The 19,471-nt window shown below is 40.7% G+C and overlaps 1 protein-coding gene across 1 annotated transcript in view; it reads right to left on the reverse strand.

The window, feature by feature from the left end:
* SPMAP2L (sperm microtubule associated protein 2 like) overlaps window positions 1-19,471 on the reverse strand; it is a 38,863-nt gene that overhangs the window by 18,352 nt on the left and 1,040 nt on the right. The window contains exons 2-3 of the mRNA XM_069456993.1: window positions 6,979-7,012; window positions 884-949 (exon numbers count right to left, since the gene is read on the reverse strand). Coding sequence (XP_069313094.1) covers window positions 884-949; window positions 6,979-7,012 — 100 coding nt within the window. The remainder of the gene's footprint in view (window positions 1-883; window positions 950-6,978; window positions 7,013-19,471) is intronic.

A 19,471-nucleotide genomic window follows, 5' to 3' on the forward strand; every position in this document is an offset into this window, starting at 1 on the left:
TCCATGAGCTATAACCAAGAATTTTAAAAGGCTTCTTTTTAGGCTGGGCGCGGTGGCTCACGCCTGTAATCCTAGCACTCTGGGAGGCTGAGGCGGGAGGATCGCTCGAGGTCAGGAGTTCAAAACCAGCCTGAGCAAGAGCGAGACCCCGTCTCTACTAAAAATAGAAAGAAATTATCTGGACAACTAAAAATATATATAGAAAAAATTAGCCGGGCATGGTGGCGCATCCCTGTAGTCCCAGCTACTTGGGAGGCTGAGGCAGGAGGATTGCTTGAGCCCAGGAGTTTTAGGTTGCAGTGAGCTATGATGACACCACTGTACTCTATCCAGGGCGACAGAGCGAGACTCCATCTCTAAATAAATAAGTAAATAAACAAAATACAAACAAATGATTTTGAATGTTTTAAAAAATTATTGAGACTTATTTATGTCCCAGAATATGGTTTATCTTGATAAATATTTCATGTGCACTTGCAAAGAATGCACACAAAAGTTTTAAAGGAGTGTGGAGTCACACCCTGGGGTGGAGGTTCTCAAACCTGTCTGCCTATTAGAATCATCTGGGGAGCTTTTAACTCCCAAAGCCTAGGCTGCATCCCAGATCAACTAAATCAGGACTTGGGGGGATGGGACTCAGGTATCAGTCAGTATTAAAGCTCCCCAGGTGATTCCAATGTGCAGACAAATTTGGGAACCACTGACCAAGGGTTAGCCTTCCACGTGTTGACTCTAGTGAGGTGACAATATTGTTTCAGTGGATCCAGTTGAGGTGGATGGATAAACCTGGAATGCAGGCTTAGTGGGCAGGTAAGAATAATACTTACCTATTTGATGTAATGGACACAATGATCACAAACAAGACCATATGATATTGCCTTACCTATCTGGAGTTCCCCATTGCTTTTTAGGCCTAGAAAGATCTTGGATTTTCTTCCTAGAAGAAGAACTAACAAATATACCAGCTGATTAATTCAAAGAGAATACTTTAAAAATATTGTTACATCAGATGATTCCTACTCAAACAAATCCCATTGGTGGAAAAAAAAATGCCATTATTTTATGTAATTTGAAGAGTGCTAAAAGGCTCAAAGTGTCCAAAAATACTAATGACCTAAAATTCTCACTTCTAGAAGCATTAATATAGTACATAATAAAATAAAGGCAATAAGTATGCAACAAAACAATGAGTATATTGTCTCCAGAAGACCCTAGGTAAAATGCACACTTGTTGATAGGAATAACCCTCAGTCAGCATAGTAATGCAATTTGTAGGCGGCTTGGTGGCACTGGATTATGAAGAGATTGTACAGATAAATTTCAGATAGAATGTCTGGCTTTGGCAAAACTATGAAACAAGAAAAATATACTTTTGGTACCATCAACCCCCTTTGTGCCCCACTCTGCTCCTTTGAACCTTCCCTGATTGTTCTTAATCCACCTGTAGTAGAGAGAGTTTGTGCTCTCCAGGTGTCCACGGGTTCCCCTGCATTTCCCAGCCTCCCTTGCAGTTGTCTGGGGTCAGTGACTAGTCACGTCTAACTTCAGCAGGCGCAGTGGGCAGCACTTCCAGGGCAATGCACAGAAGAGTTGTAGGCCTCCGCCCTCTCTCACTTTCCCCGTTGCACACGTATCCTGGAAGCCACACATCCTGCATGGCAGAGCTATAAGGTAGAGGAGAGCCAACCAGCTCACACTACACTGTGGCAGGAGAGAGAAATAAACTTTCATTGTGTTAAGGCATTGAGAGCTTTGTGTTTTGCTTGTTACTGCAGCATTGCCTATCCAATGCAGACTAATGCACCACCTACGTAATTGTAGTTCATATTATAATTATTTATGTACTTGGTTGGAATCTGAAGGGCCCAATAAATAACAAACCTTTTTGCATACCACCATTAGAAACCAACTGAAAAATAGGCATAAGAGTCAAACAAAATAAAAATACTATCTCTATTACTGATAAAACTATATTGAAGAGAGTAGTTGGAATCCCTAATGCCTCTGAATTGAACATATGTCCCAGCGCTGCAGGTCTCCCCCTGTAGGGGCTACGCTTGCTACGTGACAGAAAGCAGATCACAGAGATGCGTGTGCAGACTGACGCACCAAGATAGATGCGTGTACAGACTGATGCACCAAGATAGATGTGTGTACAGACTGACACACCAAGATAGATGCATGTACAGACTGACACACCAAGATAGATGCGTGTACAGACTGATGCACCAAGATAGATGTGTGTACAGACTGACACACCAAGATAGATGCATGTACAGACTGACACACCAAGATAGATGCATGTACAGACTGACGCACCAAGATAGATGCGTGTACAGACTGATGCACCAAGATAGATGTGTGTACAGACTGACACACCAAGATAGATGCGTGTACAGACTGATGCACCATGAAAGATGCGTGTACAGACTGATGCACCAAGATAGATGCGTGTACAGACTGATGCCAGCTGCAGACAGGCAGCTGCCAAAAAGAAAAGACCCAAATGGGACCAGTTCTTTCTCCCAAACCCATCAAACACATGTCATTTCTGCCCCCTAGGAGTTTAATTAAAAGGTGAGGCAAGAGGTGGAAGAATTATTCAAGGGAAGCTTCTGATGAACAAAGAGGGAGGTGACAGGGAGAAGCATTCTCTCTGACACTTGCCCAAGCTCTTTAACAGGCTCCCAACTCTCTCTGTTGGAATAAGCCCTGGCCCTGACGCCAGCTGGGATTCAGTACCTGTCATGGCCATGCAAGCCACGATGCAAAGAAATGACTGTCCTGATTAAGTGGCGATTGGTGCACCACAAAGCTCCTCTCAGAAAGCAGGAGGCGGGAGGGGGAGCAACAGTCGGCAACTCCCAAGGTCACCCATTCACAGAAAGGGGCCATCCACCCTGAAGAGCAAGCTGAAATCCTTCACTCGAATTATATATTTCCATGTCACTCTGTGTTTAATTTGCTGGCATTGCCCCTCAGCATTTAGGAGTGACTTATTCCACTCTTACAGCCTTGGCTGTGCCGTGGAAGTTATGCAAGTAGAGATTCTACATACGTAGTCAGACTGTAATATAGGCAGTGGAAAAGTGCCCCTGAGCCCAGTGTGGTGGTGGCAGCAATCCCTCTTGGGAGCATGAGCCACTTGGTCCAGCAAGTCTTCCCGTCTAAGATTATTAGTCCAGCACCAACCTTGGAGCTTCTGGGTTTTATTATTTTAACATGAAGTACTCTATTCTTATACCTGGGCAAGTTACTTAACTCTCTGAGCTTTAGTTCATTCATTCAACAAATACTTATTCAGCATTTACTCTGAATCAAGTAGTGTTCTAGGGCCAGAGGTAATTGGTGAAAAAAAAACAGACAAAAAATCCTTGCCCTCAAGTCAGGGCAGAAAGACAACAAATGAAATAAAGTAAATATATACTATGTTAGAGGGCAAAAGAGCTACCAAGAAAAATAAAGCACGTAATGGGGGTAAGGAGCATGTGGCTGAGAGAGGGTTGCAATTTTCAATAGGGTGGTCAGGTAGGCATTAGTGATCAGGTTACATTTGAACAATGACTATGCAGATTTTCCAGAGAAAGATCATTCCATTCCAGTGGTAACAGCAAGTTCAAAGGCCCTGGGGAAGAGCATGCCTACATGTTTGAAAAACAATAGGAGGCCAGTGTGGTTAGCCTCATCTGTACATAAAAATAATTGTATCCATCTGAAAGGGTTGTTGCCTAGCACATTCTAACCACGGAGTGGGTACTCAATAAACGTTAGTTCCTTTTTTCTTTCTCACCTGTAGCACCTAGCATGATACCTTATAGGTAGTAAATCCTGATTAGATTGAATTGAAATGACTTTTAATTGTTTAAAATATAAACTTAGTTTAACTATTCTATAAGGAAAAATCATGGAACTATCAATAAACCAGGTAAAGTCGTTTATTGATTTAAGATACTTTAAATTCTTCTATTGCTCAAAGAGGTTGCTAGACAAAATACAGGTTAGGAGGTAGTAAGAACGGTACCCCATCTCCACCCCAGCTGCTCAGGCCTTTCTTCCCCAGTGTCTCACACTCTGGACTCTTCTAACTGCTGCCTTTCCTACTGCAATTAACCAATCAGCATCTTGGTTTCTCAGGACTCTGCTGCTTAATCCAAGGGTTCCCAGGCTGATGTTCCCAAATCCTTAGGGGACCTATGAAAGTAATAATGGGAGTCTGCAACCTTCTGAATATTTCACAAAGTCGAATGGAATCCTGCACCACCCACGATAAGGCTGTAGAAGCTACCCCAAATACTAAATTTCTTTCTGAATTATATCATCTCCATATGTTACTTCATACTGACAGAAGACTGATTAAAACTTATATGTGTCTAATTTAAAAAAAAAATTAAGAAATGTGTTTTGTGAACAACAAGGAAAAAATCTTTTAAGACATAGATTGTGGTAGTGGGTAGAGATAACCAAAAGATTCTTTGGTGGAGAAAAATTTGCAATTTGATGTGATGCTACCCCCTGCCTTGCCTAGTCATGTTCATCTAGAAACAATGAAAATACTGTCCATTGCCACGAAGAAAACTTACATTCTTATCCAACAAAAGAACAGCTAGCTTTGCCATGCAGGTACAGCGTGACCCCTGCTGTGAGAGTCTGTGCCAACTTTCTAGGGAGGGTGGCTTGGTGGAAAGAAAGCAAGCCATAGTTGCAGACAAAACATCTCACTATATAATAATCTTTTAAAGCAAGTTAGCTCCTGACTTCCATCATCACCCCAGCCAAGATTCCCCTTGCTACCTTTTCTTCACCAGCAATACAATGGAGTTTTTAAAATTAAATGTATCATTTTGTGCAGACTACTGACAGTTTCCTAGTTTATTCCTGTAGATACTTAAATTGGGTTGTTATTTCAGCTGCAAGTAATCTCATTAACATTTGCTAATTCTCTATTAAGGTCTGACTAATACCTCACCTTTTCATTCACTTTTTATGCATTATGTCCCCATAGCTACATCTCCAACCTACATCTCTTAATCTGAAGATTAAGACAGATTTCCCATCTCTCTTGGGAACTGCATTACCTCACAATGTCTTGTGTTCCTGTTCAGATACAAAAGAATATAGTTAAAGGGTTTTCACTCTTGAGGGCAATTTTTTTTTTTAATAAGGATTACATTGCCATCCAATGTCTTCATTGATAGTTTCCTATGGTTTGTCAACAGCTAAGAAAGTTTTTGAAATCCTTACTTTGGGTGCACAGCATTAAATACATGATTACATGGCAACAATTATGCAACTGATTTCAGGTCTCTACTGATGTGGCAATCTCCTAATTCTCTCTTTCAGACAGAACGCTCTTTTATATTTTAGTATCTTGCTTATATTCAGAAAATATTTTCTTTCATAGCCAATTAGGCACAGCACATTTGTATAAGAAAGAAGTTTTTAGAGGATACAGGCGTAGATAATGGAAATAGCACAATTTCCTTACACAATCAACTCCAAATTAACCAAACAGAAGCAAAAAGCAGTAAGAAATCATAACAGTAATCATAAAAAGGTTTTAACTTCCTAGGCATAAACCGTTTTCACTGTCTAGCCACAGGAGAGTTTGCTCACTCAGTATACATTATTTATACCAAGTAATGTGGTATTTTGAGTGGATACTTGGTAATATTCAGTAAGTGTTAATTCTACCCACTCTATTACTTAGCTACCAAACCACCTTGGGAAAGCAGTATAATTTCTCTGAATTTTATTTTCTCTCAGTAAAATTTAATTGAGATATCCATCCTACCTACTTTTCAGAATTCTTGTGAGAAAGTATTTTTTTTTAACAAACTGCAAAGCATTACACAAAAATGGGGTAGTAGTATTTACTGCATGAAAGAGAAAGAAAAATACTGCTATAAAGCATAGTAAATAGCAAATACAAAATAAGCCTAAGTAATAACCATACATGTAAATAGGTTAAACAATAAAAATAAATATGAATGGTTTTTACTCACTTACTTAAAAAGTGGATAAAAACAAAATCTGGTATTATTTACTTCTCACCTACATGAAGCACTTATATGCGCCCCTGGTATTTCTCCAGTGATTCCATTGGATGAGTATCTCCTATTCAAAATGCTTGGGACAGAAGTGTTTCAGATTTTGGATTTTTTTGGATTTGGGAATATTTGCATATGCATAATAAGGTATCTTGGGGATGGGACCCAAGTCTAAACATGAAATTCATTTATGTTTTTTATACATATGGCCTGAAGGTAATTTTATACAGTATTTAAAATAATTTTGTACATGAAACAAAGTTTGTGTTAAGTATTCATGTGTGGAATTTTCCATTTGTGGTATCATGTCAGTGTTCAAACAGTTTCAGATTTTGGAGCATTTTAGATTTTGAATTTTCAGACTAGAATTATTTCCTCTTCTACCCACATCTTAGCCAAACCAAGGGTAAGCATCTATTTTCAGCATTTATTTGTGCACATTGCATGGGAATACACACACACACACACACACACACACATATTTTCCTTTTTTTTTTCATAGAGGACACTTTCTTGAAATTTCATTAGCTACTGTACTTGAATTACGGGCAAGGGGGATTAGGATATATTAATCTGGAGCTTCACAAAATCTATGACATGAGATTGTCAATGCAGAATCCCAGTCCCTTAAAGGTTCAGGTCCAGTGTGCAACAAACCTAGTATCTAGCAAACAAGTGAAAAACTAAGTGAATATAAGAAGTGTTGGCCTACATCTCAATCTTCTTTCCCAATTTATCTTCCTTCATTCCTCTTCCCACAGGAATTGTGATTAGAAAAGGGCCTTATGACAAAGGGGAAGCATAGGAATCACCTTCTCAAAAACCTCAAGATGGACTTTCACTTCAAATGCCCCAGAATAAGTCAGCCCATGCAGCATGGCTGGCCCACTAGTTTAGGTCTGTGAGAACAGTACTATAGCTACACTCTTACCGTGTCCTTATAAAGCCACAGGAGGCAGGATTTGCTAAAAAATAAAAGTAAAAGCAAAAATTAGATTCAACAGCAATTAAAGATATGATAAAGATAGCATCACAAATCAAAAGAGGGAGTAGCTAGGGAAAATAACTATTTGGAGAAATGGCCAAATTAAATATGTCATACTATGTACAAAAATAAACCACAGGTAAATAAAGGAGTTTTCACCCTTTATTTTAGAAAACACACTTTTTATGTTATGTAACTATTTGGTAGGATGGAATAGCTCTCAGGTAGCTTTTATTAGCTAATGTCCCAAGCACAGCAGCTGTTACTGTGATTTCCAAACTCTTCTGCAGATTAGAATCACCTGGGGATCTTTTTAAAATTCCAGGTCCCAGGCCACATTCCAGACCGATTAGCCACAATCTCTGGGGGAGGGACACAGGCATCAGTATTTTTTGAAGCAGACAAGTTTGGGAACCACTATGATATTTTTTAATGGCCAAGAACACTGGCTCTAGAATCAACCTGGACTCAAATCTTGGCTCCAACCTCTGATCTTGAGCAAGTTTACTTAAGCTCGCTGTAACTCAGTCTCCTCACGTGTAAAAATGGGTTTTTGCCTCAAAAGGCTGTTATGTGAAAGTTAAATAATACATGTAAAGCACTCTGCATAATGTCCAAAACACAGTTAATGCACAATAAATGGCAACTACTATCACTCCTAAAAATCCAGGAATTAAGATTCTGCTTAAATTTCTGTGAGTAAAAGAAACATTTGTTTAAGTAACTGATAAGTAATTAAGAAATGTTTAGTATTAAGGGTTCCAACTACGAAAATTACTATTGGTAAAACGTTAAACCTAATTGTAAACTCGTACTCACTTGTATTTTCATTGGTTTCTTTACGTGTTTACACCCTCCCCTCATTTCTAAAGGCATTTGAGGTTGCTTGCATAAACACATACACTACAATAGGGTATATATGTTTTAAGATGGAAAAGTCAAGGAGGGAGGTAGAAAAAATAGTGGAGGGAGAAGGGGAAGAGAATAAAATGAAACAAACGAAGAACACATGACAAAGCCCAGCACAGTCGTATCTGAGTATTCTACTGTTGACAGCAAAGACACCAGCTGTTCTTAATATTGGAATCTCTTCCGGGAAGAAGAGGGGAACAGGGGCTTTGGCGCCATTTATTTCTTGGTTTAATTTTCTCCAAGGGAGATCACTTGGCCACGTGCAAATGCAAACAGACGCAGCACCGACACGGACGGCTGTGCCGGGCGGGTCCGCGTGGACCGTGCGGTCTTCCGCGTTTTCCCTCCGCGCAAGCTGGATGGGCCCGATGGCCCCGCGCGTGCTGGCCGGCGCCAAGCGGACACCCGTCTCTGGGTCTCTGCGACACAGACGCGCAGCGAGCGATCGACTTTCCGGTTGCTGAGCTTCTGATCCGTGTTTCCGGCGGGGAAGCAGCTGTGCAGGTCCACGGGCCGGGCATGGCGGTGCTGCCCAGCCCCCGCCAGCATCGCGCCGGGGCTGAGGTCCCCAGCCAGGTGGCGCTCGCGGCGGGACGTCGAGGCCACGATGGGGGCGGGGGGAGGGGGCGCCCAGCGTGCCAGGCTGCGTCAAATATTGAAGTATTAAAGAAATCTGGCAAGGCAAAGTCATTACTTGTAACCAAAATGTTTGCACCCCCATAATATATTGAAATAAAAAGAAATCTCTCTTGTGAGGTCCTACTGGTGTTATACAAGGCATAGAATAAATCATAAGACTTGATCATGGAAAGCTGAACAGAATCCTATATTGTTACTATTTTTTTCCTTCTTCAAAATTCACTCTTGATATGTGTTTCATGAAACCAAGTTAAATTAGGAAAAGTAAGGAAGTTTCCTGTAAAGAAAACTTTACCACAATATAACTCAAGATTTTTCCCAAGGAAATTATTCTTCAGAAAAGAAGAGATCACCTTACATGCAACCTCTTACAAGAACTCATCTTACAAGGCATTTTCTCAATTACTTTATCTTCCCAACAAAGAACTGGTCAGGAAAAACATATTAGCCTAAAACAACTTCAGTATATGCTAGAATGGGAAAATTACAGAGTTCTCTCTACCAAAATTAGTAAGTATTTAAAATGGGGGAAGGGTTAAGAAATTTAAAACAACTTTAGTAATTATTCTTGGGGATATGATCTTATGATCATGAGTGCTGGGTGTTGCTCTAAACAAGTTTTAAACATTGTATAAAGCAAAACAAACAATACAAAAAGAACATAGTGATTGTATCGTAAAGACAAAAGTACACCTACAGGATGAATTTTTTTAAATTCCTACTCTTGCATTATATGAATGGGTTCTTCTTTTCTTTTCCTTCCTTTTTTTTTTTTTTTTATAAATGCATTATGGGGGAATGGGTACAAGAATGGGTTCTGATGGCTTGTAGCATAATTTCCAGTGACGGCATCAAACACAGTTGTTCAAAGGGGACCTGTCTTACTCCTAATAAAATGGAATTCAGGCAATGAGCAAGACTGGTGAAAAACATTAGGTGAAAAGGTGATGGAGAACTTTAAAATGGAGGGATCAGGCTGACCTCACCTGAACCCAACCATCAATCTTAGACTCCCCACAGGTGGGAGAGCCAGACGTCTTGTGCCTTGCTCAAAGCGTGATGCCAGAGGAAGTACACACTCCGCACCATCCACCAAAGAGTCTTGCCAAAAATAATGCATTCTGAATCTAAGCAAGCCTCTTAATCTATAATTGCAGTTGGCAAGAAATAGCAGAGCTAAAGGAACAAGTTAAAGATGTCACAAAGAAAGAATCAAATATGGAATATTTTACCCAATTTTTCTGACAAATAAATGGTGTTTCACAAAGGGAGAGAAGATAAGGTTTAAGTGATAAAGAGTAACAGAGACTGAAGAGAGTGTAGGGGAGAAAACAATTTGTTTTCTTTCCCTTTTTAGGTTCTTAGTTGAGACACTCCCCTGAAAACAAGTATCAGATTAAAAAGAAAACAAGCAGAAGTTTATGAACACGGTGCTACACCTATTACCAGGAGAGGCCTCTTCGAAAGTATTTCTCGCTCAAGGCAGTGACTTGGAGGCTTTGCTTAAATGGTATTTTAACAAAGGCCATAAATCTTATATAGTGACAAGACAAAAGAGAGAGCAGTTCCAGTCTTCTAAGAAGGCAGGAAAATGTGGGAAAGATAGTAAAATCTGTTCCCAGCTTTCTCCGGTGCTTGCTGGAGCCCTCTCTGGGCTGATAAGCAAGTGCTGTGTCCAGCAAGGAAGGATTTATGTCCTGCCATCAGGCACACAGAGGCCAAGGCAGAGTGTTCTCCTGCGTTTTTAGTGTCTTTAACTTAACAATTCTCAATATCTTGGGGAGAAATATTTTGGTTTCCTTCAAGAGATCTAACTTCCAAATGCAATGAATGTTCGGCCCTTAAGTCATAATTCGAATAAATCAACTGTAAAAATACATTTTTGAGACAATTAGGGAATCTTAAGTATTTAGAGGGCGTGAGATGGTTTTAAAGAATAAATTGTAAATTTTGTTCAGTGTAATTATGACATGCTAATTATGGGATTTTTCTTAAAATACCTCTTTAGCAATTAGAGATGTATACTGAGGTATTTATGAGTGAAATGGCATGATATCAACTATTTTCTTTAAAACAAATTTGTACTATAGGATGCCCCCAAAATGAAGTGCGGGGTGCCTAGATAAAACAAGATTCAAAAAAACTGTAATTATTGAAACTAGATTATGGGTATGTGGGGTTTATTACGGCATTCTCTATTTTGTGCATGTTTGAAAATCTCCATAATAAAAAGATCTTTTAAGTTTTCTATCTCAAATAACTTAGAAATAAAAATGATGCTCCCTAAAAAAAGTGTGTTAAATTACTCAAAAAGTGAGTCCAGTGATACAATATGCATGTGAAAAAATTAAATAAAACTTTTTTCCATGAAATGTGACATTAGGAATAAGAAATATTTCTAAGTTGTACCATTTATTTTAATGTGTTATTTTATTTTTAGTTTAATATGTTAATGTTTAATTTTAATGTTTATAGTACAATTGTAAATAAACATTTGTCTATTTTAACTTTAATCACTGAAAGTTTATATATTCAAATTGGCAAAAAACATTTTTTAAATTTCCTTATATTAAAGAACATATAGTGATCACAATTTGGCAAAATCTTGTTATACCAAAATTAAGCAGTTTGTATTCAAATACAGACTCAACACTAGGGGCGCTCATAGTCATTTGCCAGTGTAACCACCTCATTTCACTAGAAAAGAAAGAGACACACTGCTAAGACAAAACCAGAAGTAAATTCCAAGTTTCCTGTCTCCTAGTCCAGTGCTCTTTCCAACAGTATCAAGCTTCCTCTTCTACTAAGTGTATGGTCAAGTTGAAATTTCCAGTATGCATCTGGAGCCATGACTCTTGGGCACGGCAGTGTTTAAACATTCAAATTTTTCTGGAACCAGCCAATCTATCCATATTGGCTGATCTTCCTGTAGCTCAACTCCAGCATCACTCCCTGTCCCCAAAATATTTCTCAGCCCCCTCTTCCATAGAAAATAACAGCAGTACTTCCTCTCTCCCATTCAAGGCCGTCTGGGCCAACCTATCTATTCATTGCAGTCGTTCATAGGCTTTGGATCAACTGATTTTGCTTTGAATGCTGGTCCCACTACTACATGTAAAATGGGGACACAAATAGCACTTACTTCAAAGGGGTTGTCTTAAAGATAAAATGAGATTACATTAAATATTTAGAACACCTAATGAACATAAGCTACTCTAAGCTCAATAACTATTGAGTGAATCTAGAAAGTGACTTTATCCATTCATTGTAAGCTTTGGAATAGAAAAGGGTCAAGAGAGTTAAAGTCCCTGTCCCACCACCATGCAGGGTACCATCTAGGTTTGAAGATAGACAATAAGCAAGTAAATAACTTCAGACACTGATAAGTGCTGGGAAGAAAATAAAGCAGCATGATGTGGCTGGTAAGGCAGAAGGAAGGGGGCGCCTACTTTAGGAAAAGTAGCCCAGGAAGAGCCTTTCGGAGGAAATGACACTTGAACTGTGCAAAGGAAGACAAGAAGGTGCCAGACATGTGATGATCTGGGGGGAGAAGGGGAAAGGAGAGAGGGAGAGCATTGCAGACTGAAAACAGCAAGTGTAAAGGCCCTGTGGTCGAATCAGCACAGTGGGTCAGGGTGGCTGGAAGGAAGGGAGCAAGGAAAGGACAGAAGGAGGATTTGTGGTTGGGTCCATCACCATGAGCCCTGGAGGAGTTCTGCTTTTATTAAAGGGCAATAGGAAGAAGCCACTGAAGTATTTTGAGCAAGATAATTAATAGAATCTCCCTCTAGGAGATAAATCAGAACATTATGGTTATTTTATTCCCTTTAAATGTTTATGTTTTATTCTGTAGCACACAAACCCCATTGCTGCAGGGAACAAACCCACATGGAGGACCAGCCTGTGCTCCAGGTCACCTGTGGGAAGACTGCCATCTGCTGGGGGAAAGCGCGATTCAAACGCTGTTCCTCCCTGATGGCCATTCCCATTGCATATAGAAGCACAATGAGGATGAAATATCAAAGTGTAACAGTTCTTCACCTTGCTTTCTGCCCTGCCTTCTAGAAAGTCCATGTTTGAGTACCAAATGGGGGACCGCTGACCTACAAAGAAAATACAACGAGCACTTCTCAGAAGAAAAGAACAGATTTAGGGGTGGGAGTGGAGGACAGGAGAGGGAGAGAGCAAGATAGGCTGGAGCTTGAGAGAAATAGGAAAGGTATTTGTGAGGACTCAAGAACATTTTAGCAGGTTTTGCTCTGTGTTGGAAGGTATAATTCCCTTTAAGATATGTCAATAAGACTTACATTTTCAAGGCTTTTAAGTGCACTATTGTGCAGTCTAGTCATATATTGGGTATGACTATATAAATCAACGTTGGGACATTCTTCGATATGACATACTGAGCTGTTGGATCTGCTGCTACTGCCCATTCTTCCTTGCTCCTCTCCTAAGCACAGATCCCTAGCCTGTGCTCCCCGCTGCCTTAGCTCAGGGTCGCAGGGCAAGAGATGAGAGAGTGGGACAGGGATTTGCTTGAGGGTGGGATGGCCGAGGCAGAAAGAGGACAAGCCCCTCCATCTGGGTAAACAACAAACCTGAGATTTCCATGCGAACTAGTGCTCAAAAATATCACATCCCCACGCTAACTATTAAGACAAAGGGATGAGCTGTACCTCCTCTCACACCCCTAAGTCCGCACTTTTGTGACTTTTTCCTTCTAATTTCAAATCATTTTTCATGCTCATTTTCACCTGATTCCATCTGTGTGAAGATGACACATGCAACCAGGCAGCCACTAAGAGTACTGGATTTGTAACTCACACCATACATCAGGATAAACTCCAAATGGATCAAAGATTTAAATATTTTTTGAAAGACTATGAAAGAAAACATATGGCTCAATTCCTGCATAACCTAGAAAGGCCTTCCTAATTATATGATTCAATACAGAAGAATAAAAGAAATTATTGATAAACTTTACTATAAAAATGTTTTTATGGTGAAACAAACAAACAAAAAAAGCAAAGACAAAATAACTATCGACAAACTGAAAACATATGTCATACATATTCCAGACAAAGGGCTAGTCTCCCTATAAAAAAGGAAAAAAACGTATCGAGCCAAAAGAAATATAGGCAAAGGACAAAAATATATATCCAAAAAGATGCTCAATATCACTCATATAATAAGACAAATGTAAATTAAAACTTAATTGACAAACCAGTTTATCAGCTTTTCAAAAAGCCAAAAGTTTAAGTACACACTACAATCATGAGACTCTGGGGACAAAGACACTTTCATTTGCTACTGGGCACACAAAATGCATCAACTCCTAAGGAGTGCAATTTTGCTAAATCAAAATTGCAAATGCATTTACACTCCAGCAATCCTACTTCTGGGAATTTATTCTACAGATATACCTGCAAGGGTATTAAGTGACGTCTGTACAGGTGTCTCTATTATAGCACCGTTTATAATAGCAAGGTCCTAGAAGCAACCTGGAGGTTAAACAATGGAACATAATGCATCTGCTTTTTTTAAAAAAAATGAGGAAATGCTATATGTGCTTATATGGAAAGATATATTGTCCAGTGGGGGGGAAAAAGGGTGAATAAGAGTATAGAGTATGCAACCCTTTGAATAAGAAAGGGGGAAAACAAACATGCTTCTATAACATGTTCTTATATTTATATAAAGATACACAGAAACTAGTGGTTACCTGTAAAAGGTGAGAGAGGGTTTAGGAGGGAACAGTGTAGGAGTGAGACATTTCCTTGTATGTCTCCTTATATTGTGTCAGTTTATGAACCATGTGAATGTCTTACAAATTTCAAAAAAGTTTTAAATAAAAAAAAAAAATTCTCGACAGGGCACAGTGGCTCATGCCTATAATCCTGTTTACTGAGCTTTACTAAAGGAATTAACACAAAAACTTATTGGAATTGACAAGGAAAATCTAGAAGATGAATTGATAAGATTGGAAGCTTTAAAGTAGTGTTTTCTAAAGCAGAGTTGCAAACTTTTTAGACAGAGTGTCATCATCAAGCTACCTCAAGAAGGCTCCTACAGGCAGCACAGCAGGGCAGGCCCTCCAAAAGATGGGCTTTCCCACCTCTTAAAAACACGGGCTGAGACTTGAATGATAGGAATTAGCCATGAGATGATCCTGGGAAACCAACAGGCATCCCGGCAGAGGGAACCACATATGCAGACTCTGAAGCAGGGCAGGTGTAGGGACTGGCCTTTGGAGGAACAGACAGGAAGCCAGTATGACTGGCAGCTCCCCAGAGTGAGCAGGGGGGAGAGGGGTAGGGGATGAGTTCAGAGGGCCCCAGGAGCTCTCAGATCCCTGCAAGAAGTTTGGGTTTATTCTAAGAGCAATGGTAAGCTACAGGAAGGACTCTGAGGGAAAGATGTGATCTGATTTGATTTTGCGGTAGCCAAAGGACGGCAAGGGACAAGAGCAGAAGCAGGTGGACTCCTCAGGAAGCTAGTATAGAAATCCAGGTAAGAAAAGTCCACAAGAATGAAGGTTTTAGCAGGAAATGTTCTTAAGATAAAACTTACAGAACTTTCATTGGTGCATTGCATTTGAGGGTGAAACAAGAGGAATGAGAGAATAGATTTGCTTTTTTTTTTTTTGAGACATGGTCTGGCTCTGCTGCCTAGGCTAGAGTGCAGTGGCATCATCACAGTTCATTGCAATCTCAAACTCCTGGGCTCAAGGGATCCTCCTGCCTCAGCCTCCCCAGTAGCTGGGACTACAGGTACACACCACCACATCCAGCTAATTTTAAAATTTTTTGTAGAGACAGGGTCTCACTATGTTTTCCAAGCTGGTCTCAAACTCCTGGGCTCAAATGGTCCTCCCACCTCAGCCTCCCAGAGTGCTGGGATTACAGGCGTGAGCCATGGTGCCAGGCCGGATGCAATTTTCTTAGATGGGAAAGACTGAGGGAAGAACAAGTTGGGAAGGAAAAATCAAGACTGTTTCAAAGTATATTACCTTTAAGATGCCTATGACATATCGAAATGGAGATGTCCAGTAGGCAGCTGAATATACGAGGGTCAGACACAGAAGAGAAAGAGTAGAGCGGAACACAAAAATTCAGGAGGCAGCAGCATAGAAATGCTATTTAAAGTTATGAGTGTGGATAGGACTGCCTAGGGGAGAAAGTGTAAGTAAAGAGAAAAAGGGTCAGGATGGAGCCCAGTAAAATTCAAGAATACAGGAAGGGTTCAGCAAATGAGCCTGAGAAGGAGTAACCAGTCAGGTAAGTGATGGCCAGGAGATTGTGCTGTCATAGAGGCCCTGGGAAGGGAGTAGTCAATTGTGTTAAATGCAGCCCAGAGGCCAAACAAGGTAATACTACTAACAGTACTACTACTACTAGCTAACATTTACTGAGACTTACCACGTACCACAATCTGTTCTAAATGCTTTATGGGTACTAACTCTTTGAATTTTCTTAACAACACTAAGGATAGAGAAGAAACCATTGGATTTGGTGACAGAGAGGTCAAATGAAATGATCCTTCATTCAACAATAATTATTACGTCCTGACTTGTCCCAGGCATTGAGGATGAAAGACAAAGGGCCTGCCCTCACGAAAGCTTAATGTAAACAAGTACATGAATAGAAACATAATACAGTCAGTCAGATAAGTGTCTTAAAGAAACTGAACAGGGCCTGGCACAGTGGCTCGCGCCCGTAATCCTAGCACTCTGGGAGGCTGAGGCTGGAGGATGGCTTGAGCTTAGGAGTTCGAGATCAGCCTGAGCAAGAGTCAGATCAGACCCTGTCTCTACTAAAAAAATAGAAAAAATTAGCTGGGCAACTAAAAATTTAAAAAAATTAACCAGGTGTGGTTGTGCATGCCTATAGTCCCAGCTACTCTGGAAGCTGAGGCAAGGAGGATTGCTTGAGCCCAGAAGTTTGAGGTTGCAGTGAGCTAGGCTGATGCCACAGCACTCTAGCTGGGGCAACAGAGTGAGACTTTGTCTCAAAAAAACAAAACAAAACAAAACAAAAAACACTTTTAAGAAGTAAGGAGTGAAGATGTCAAATGAGTAAGATGAGGATGAGGAATTAGCCATTGAATTTGGTAAGGCAGAGGTCATTGTGACATCAGCGAAAGCAACTTCAGCTCAGTGGAGGGGATGAAAGCTTCATTTAAGTGGTTCTCAAGAGAATGGGAAAAGAGGACATGGAGATGATGACTTACAGACAACTCATTTTTCCTCTAAAGCAAAGCAGAGAAATAGGGTACCTAGACGGGTACATGGGGCTAAGGGAAGGTCAGGGTTTTTGTGGGTTTTTTGGAGATAGGAATTAGTGTGCATGTTTGTATGCCAATGGGAATGATCTAGTAGAGAGGGGAACCCCTACAAAAAAAATTAGCTGGGCATGGTGGTGCACACCTACAGTCCAACCTACTCCAGGGACTGGGGTGGGAGGATCACTTAAGCCTAGGAATTTGAAGCTGCAGTGAGCTATGTAAATACCACTGTACTGCAGCCCAGGCAACAGAGAGAGACCCTGTCTTAAAAAAAAAGAAAAAAGAAAAAAGAGGAAAAAAAGAAGTTAGATGAGATGGAATCCAACATGTAGATTGAGGGAATGGCCTTTACTAGGAGCAAGGACAGTTCATCCATTATTAACAGGAGAGAAAGTGGAGTATATATGTGTAGATGCTGGTAGTTTGGTAGATTTCATGGTGGAAAGACATGAAGATCTTTTGTGATTTCTTCCATTCTCACTGGGAGAAAAAAAGCAAAATCATCAGTGAAGGGTGAGGAAGGAGGAAAGGACGTAGGAGGTTTAAGGAAAGAGAGACCATGATTTCTGGGACATTTGAGAAATGAATTGACTGGGGAAATGTAGTATGATTGCCAAGCAGCACTGAGAGCCCACTTGAAGTTCAGGGCATGAATTCAAAGGTCAGTCAGCATAGTTGTGTGCCTTTCTCTCGTCATTATCTGTTTTCACAAGTGCAGGCAAGAGGTGGATTTAACCAGGCAAGAATGACAGAGGGAGAGGGAGACAAGGGAGCGATTCCATTGGTGGTCCACAGAATATAAGGTGAGTAAGGAGAGACAGACAGACATAAGGTAGTGATATATAATGAAAGGTTAGTAGGATCAATGGATTAGAAGTTCCTTTGAAGCTGAAAATTTGATAAGGGGTTCATGGAAGAGTGAGCTGGAAAGATAGGACATGGTTAAAGATTAGAGTGCTTGAAATAGAGATTCTGGAAATAGTACAGCAATTGCCAAGGGCTAAGGTAGTGGGTACCTAAGATGGAGTGAAGAACAAGATCATTCGAAGTAATCAGGTCAAAGAACTGAGAAGCCAAATGGACCATCCTCGTGGCTGTGAAATCTCCATGCACGATGACAAGGGTGGCAGTGGAGAGAAAGGTAGGAAGTAAACCAGAGCCATTTCAGTGGAGTAGAGAGGAAAGAACCCTAGCTGGGGTGTCCGGAGGAAATGGAGTCAGTGAGTCTAGATAACTCTTTTGACAAGTTCTGCAGTGAAGGAGAACAGAAAAATGGAGGTGATGGTGAGGGAAGGAAGGGTCTGATAAAGACACAGGGTCAAAGGTTATTTCAAGGTGGGAGATTCTAGAGTACACGGTCATGAGACTGATTTATTAGGAAGGAGAAACTGATGCTTCAGGAGAGAGATGGGATAACTGTAGGAACAAAGTTCTTCAGGAGACAAGAGTGGAATCTGAAGCACAGTGAAGAATTTTACTTTTCACCAAAAAAAACCCAAAAACCAAAACAAAACAAAACAAAAAACCCCACCACAATTCTTCCCTGAAACATGAGAAAAGGCAGAGTCCATGGGTACAGATGTGGGTAAAGCAATAGATTCATGGTAAAAACGTAAGGGAGTTCATGACTGATCACTTCTGTGTTCTCAGTAAAGTATGAGGCAAAGTCTTCAGCTGGTGAGGGTTAAAGGTGTGAAGGTTGGAGGAAACATAAATGCATTTAGTCATCATCTCAGAGACTGGGAGAACTAACTTAGCAGGTGAATGAAGTGAGCTTTCTAGCCAGTGCCGAATGACCAACTGAGATGAAATTGGAACAGATCAGTCAGTATGACTGTGCAATTCTGTACGGCAAGACCCAACTGCTTAGGTGTAGGAAGAGAATAGAAGGATGGCTGGGTTTAACTGGGGTTGGGGTTTTCTCAGAGGTATGGTGGATAGCCCCAGAGCCAAGGGAGGTGGAAGATGGAAGGGAACAACTGCAATGATGGGCCACAGAATCCAGGCTGGGGAAGGAGGAGTCAGTAAGAACATTCCAGAGAAACTGGTCAGCAAAGGGCTGGGAGGTCCAACGTGGACAAAGAATTGTGTGGGGCTGTGTCAGCAGTGAGGGGTCAAAAGTGCACTACTGTGGTCAGAGCAAGGATGTTTGTACCCAAGTCCCAGCAGCCCTGCTACCTTGTGAGCTTGGTGAGGACCAAGCATATAGTGACATTTAGTAGATGTACACTTTAAATATTTGCCCAGTGAATGTTCTGTTTCCACAGGGGACCATGTGCCAAACACTGACAAAAATGGCCTCCCCTCCAGGATCCCTTCGTTCAGTTGGGGAGAAAGATAAGCAATGGAATAAAAGATCTCAAGTGCTATATAATAAGGGTAATGTTCAAAGTGCAACCCAGAGAGATGCAATGACTAACTGTGGAGGAGAATTAAGAAGAGCTTCAAAAGGAGGTAACAATAGGTCATCAGGATGGCTAGGGGTCATCAGGTGGCAGTGGGAGTGACAAGATTCGCGGGTTATCAGCGTGTCAATTTCCCAGTGGAGTCGCAGGAAGTGCAATGGGAGATAACTGCAAAGCAGCAGGTAAATGATACAAGATTA

Source organism: Eulemur rufifrons, chromosome 24 (assembly GCF_041146395.1).
Source record: "Eulemur rufifrons isolate Redbay chromosome 24, OSU_ERuf_1, whole genome shotgun sequence".
In the NCBI taxonomy this organism is placed as follows: domain Eukaryota; kingdom Metazoa; phylum Chordata; class Mammalia; order Primates; family Lemuridae; genus Eulemur; species Eulemur rufifrons.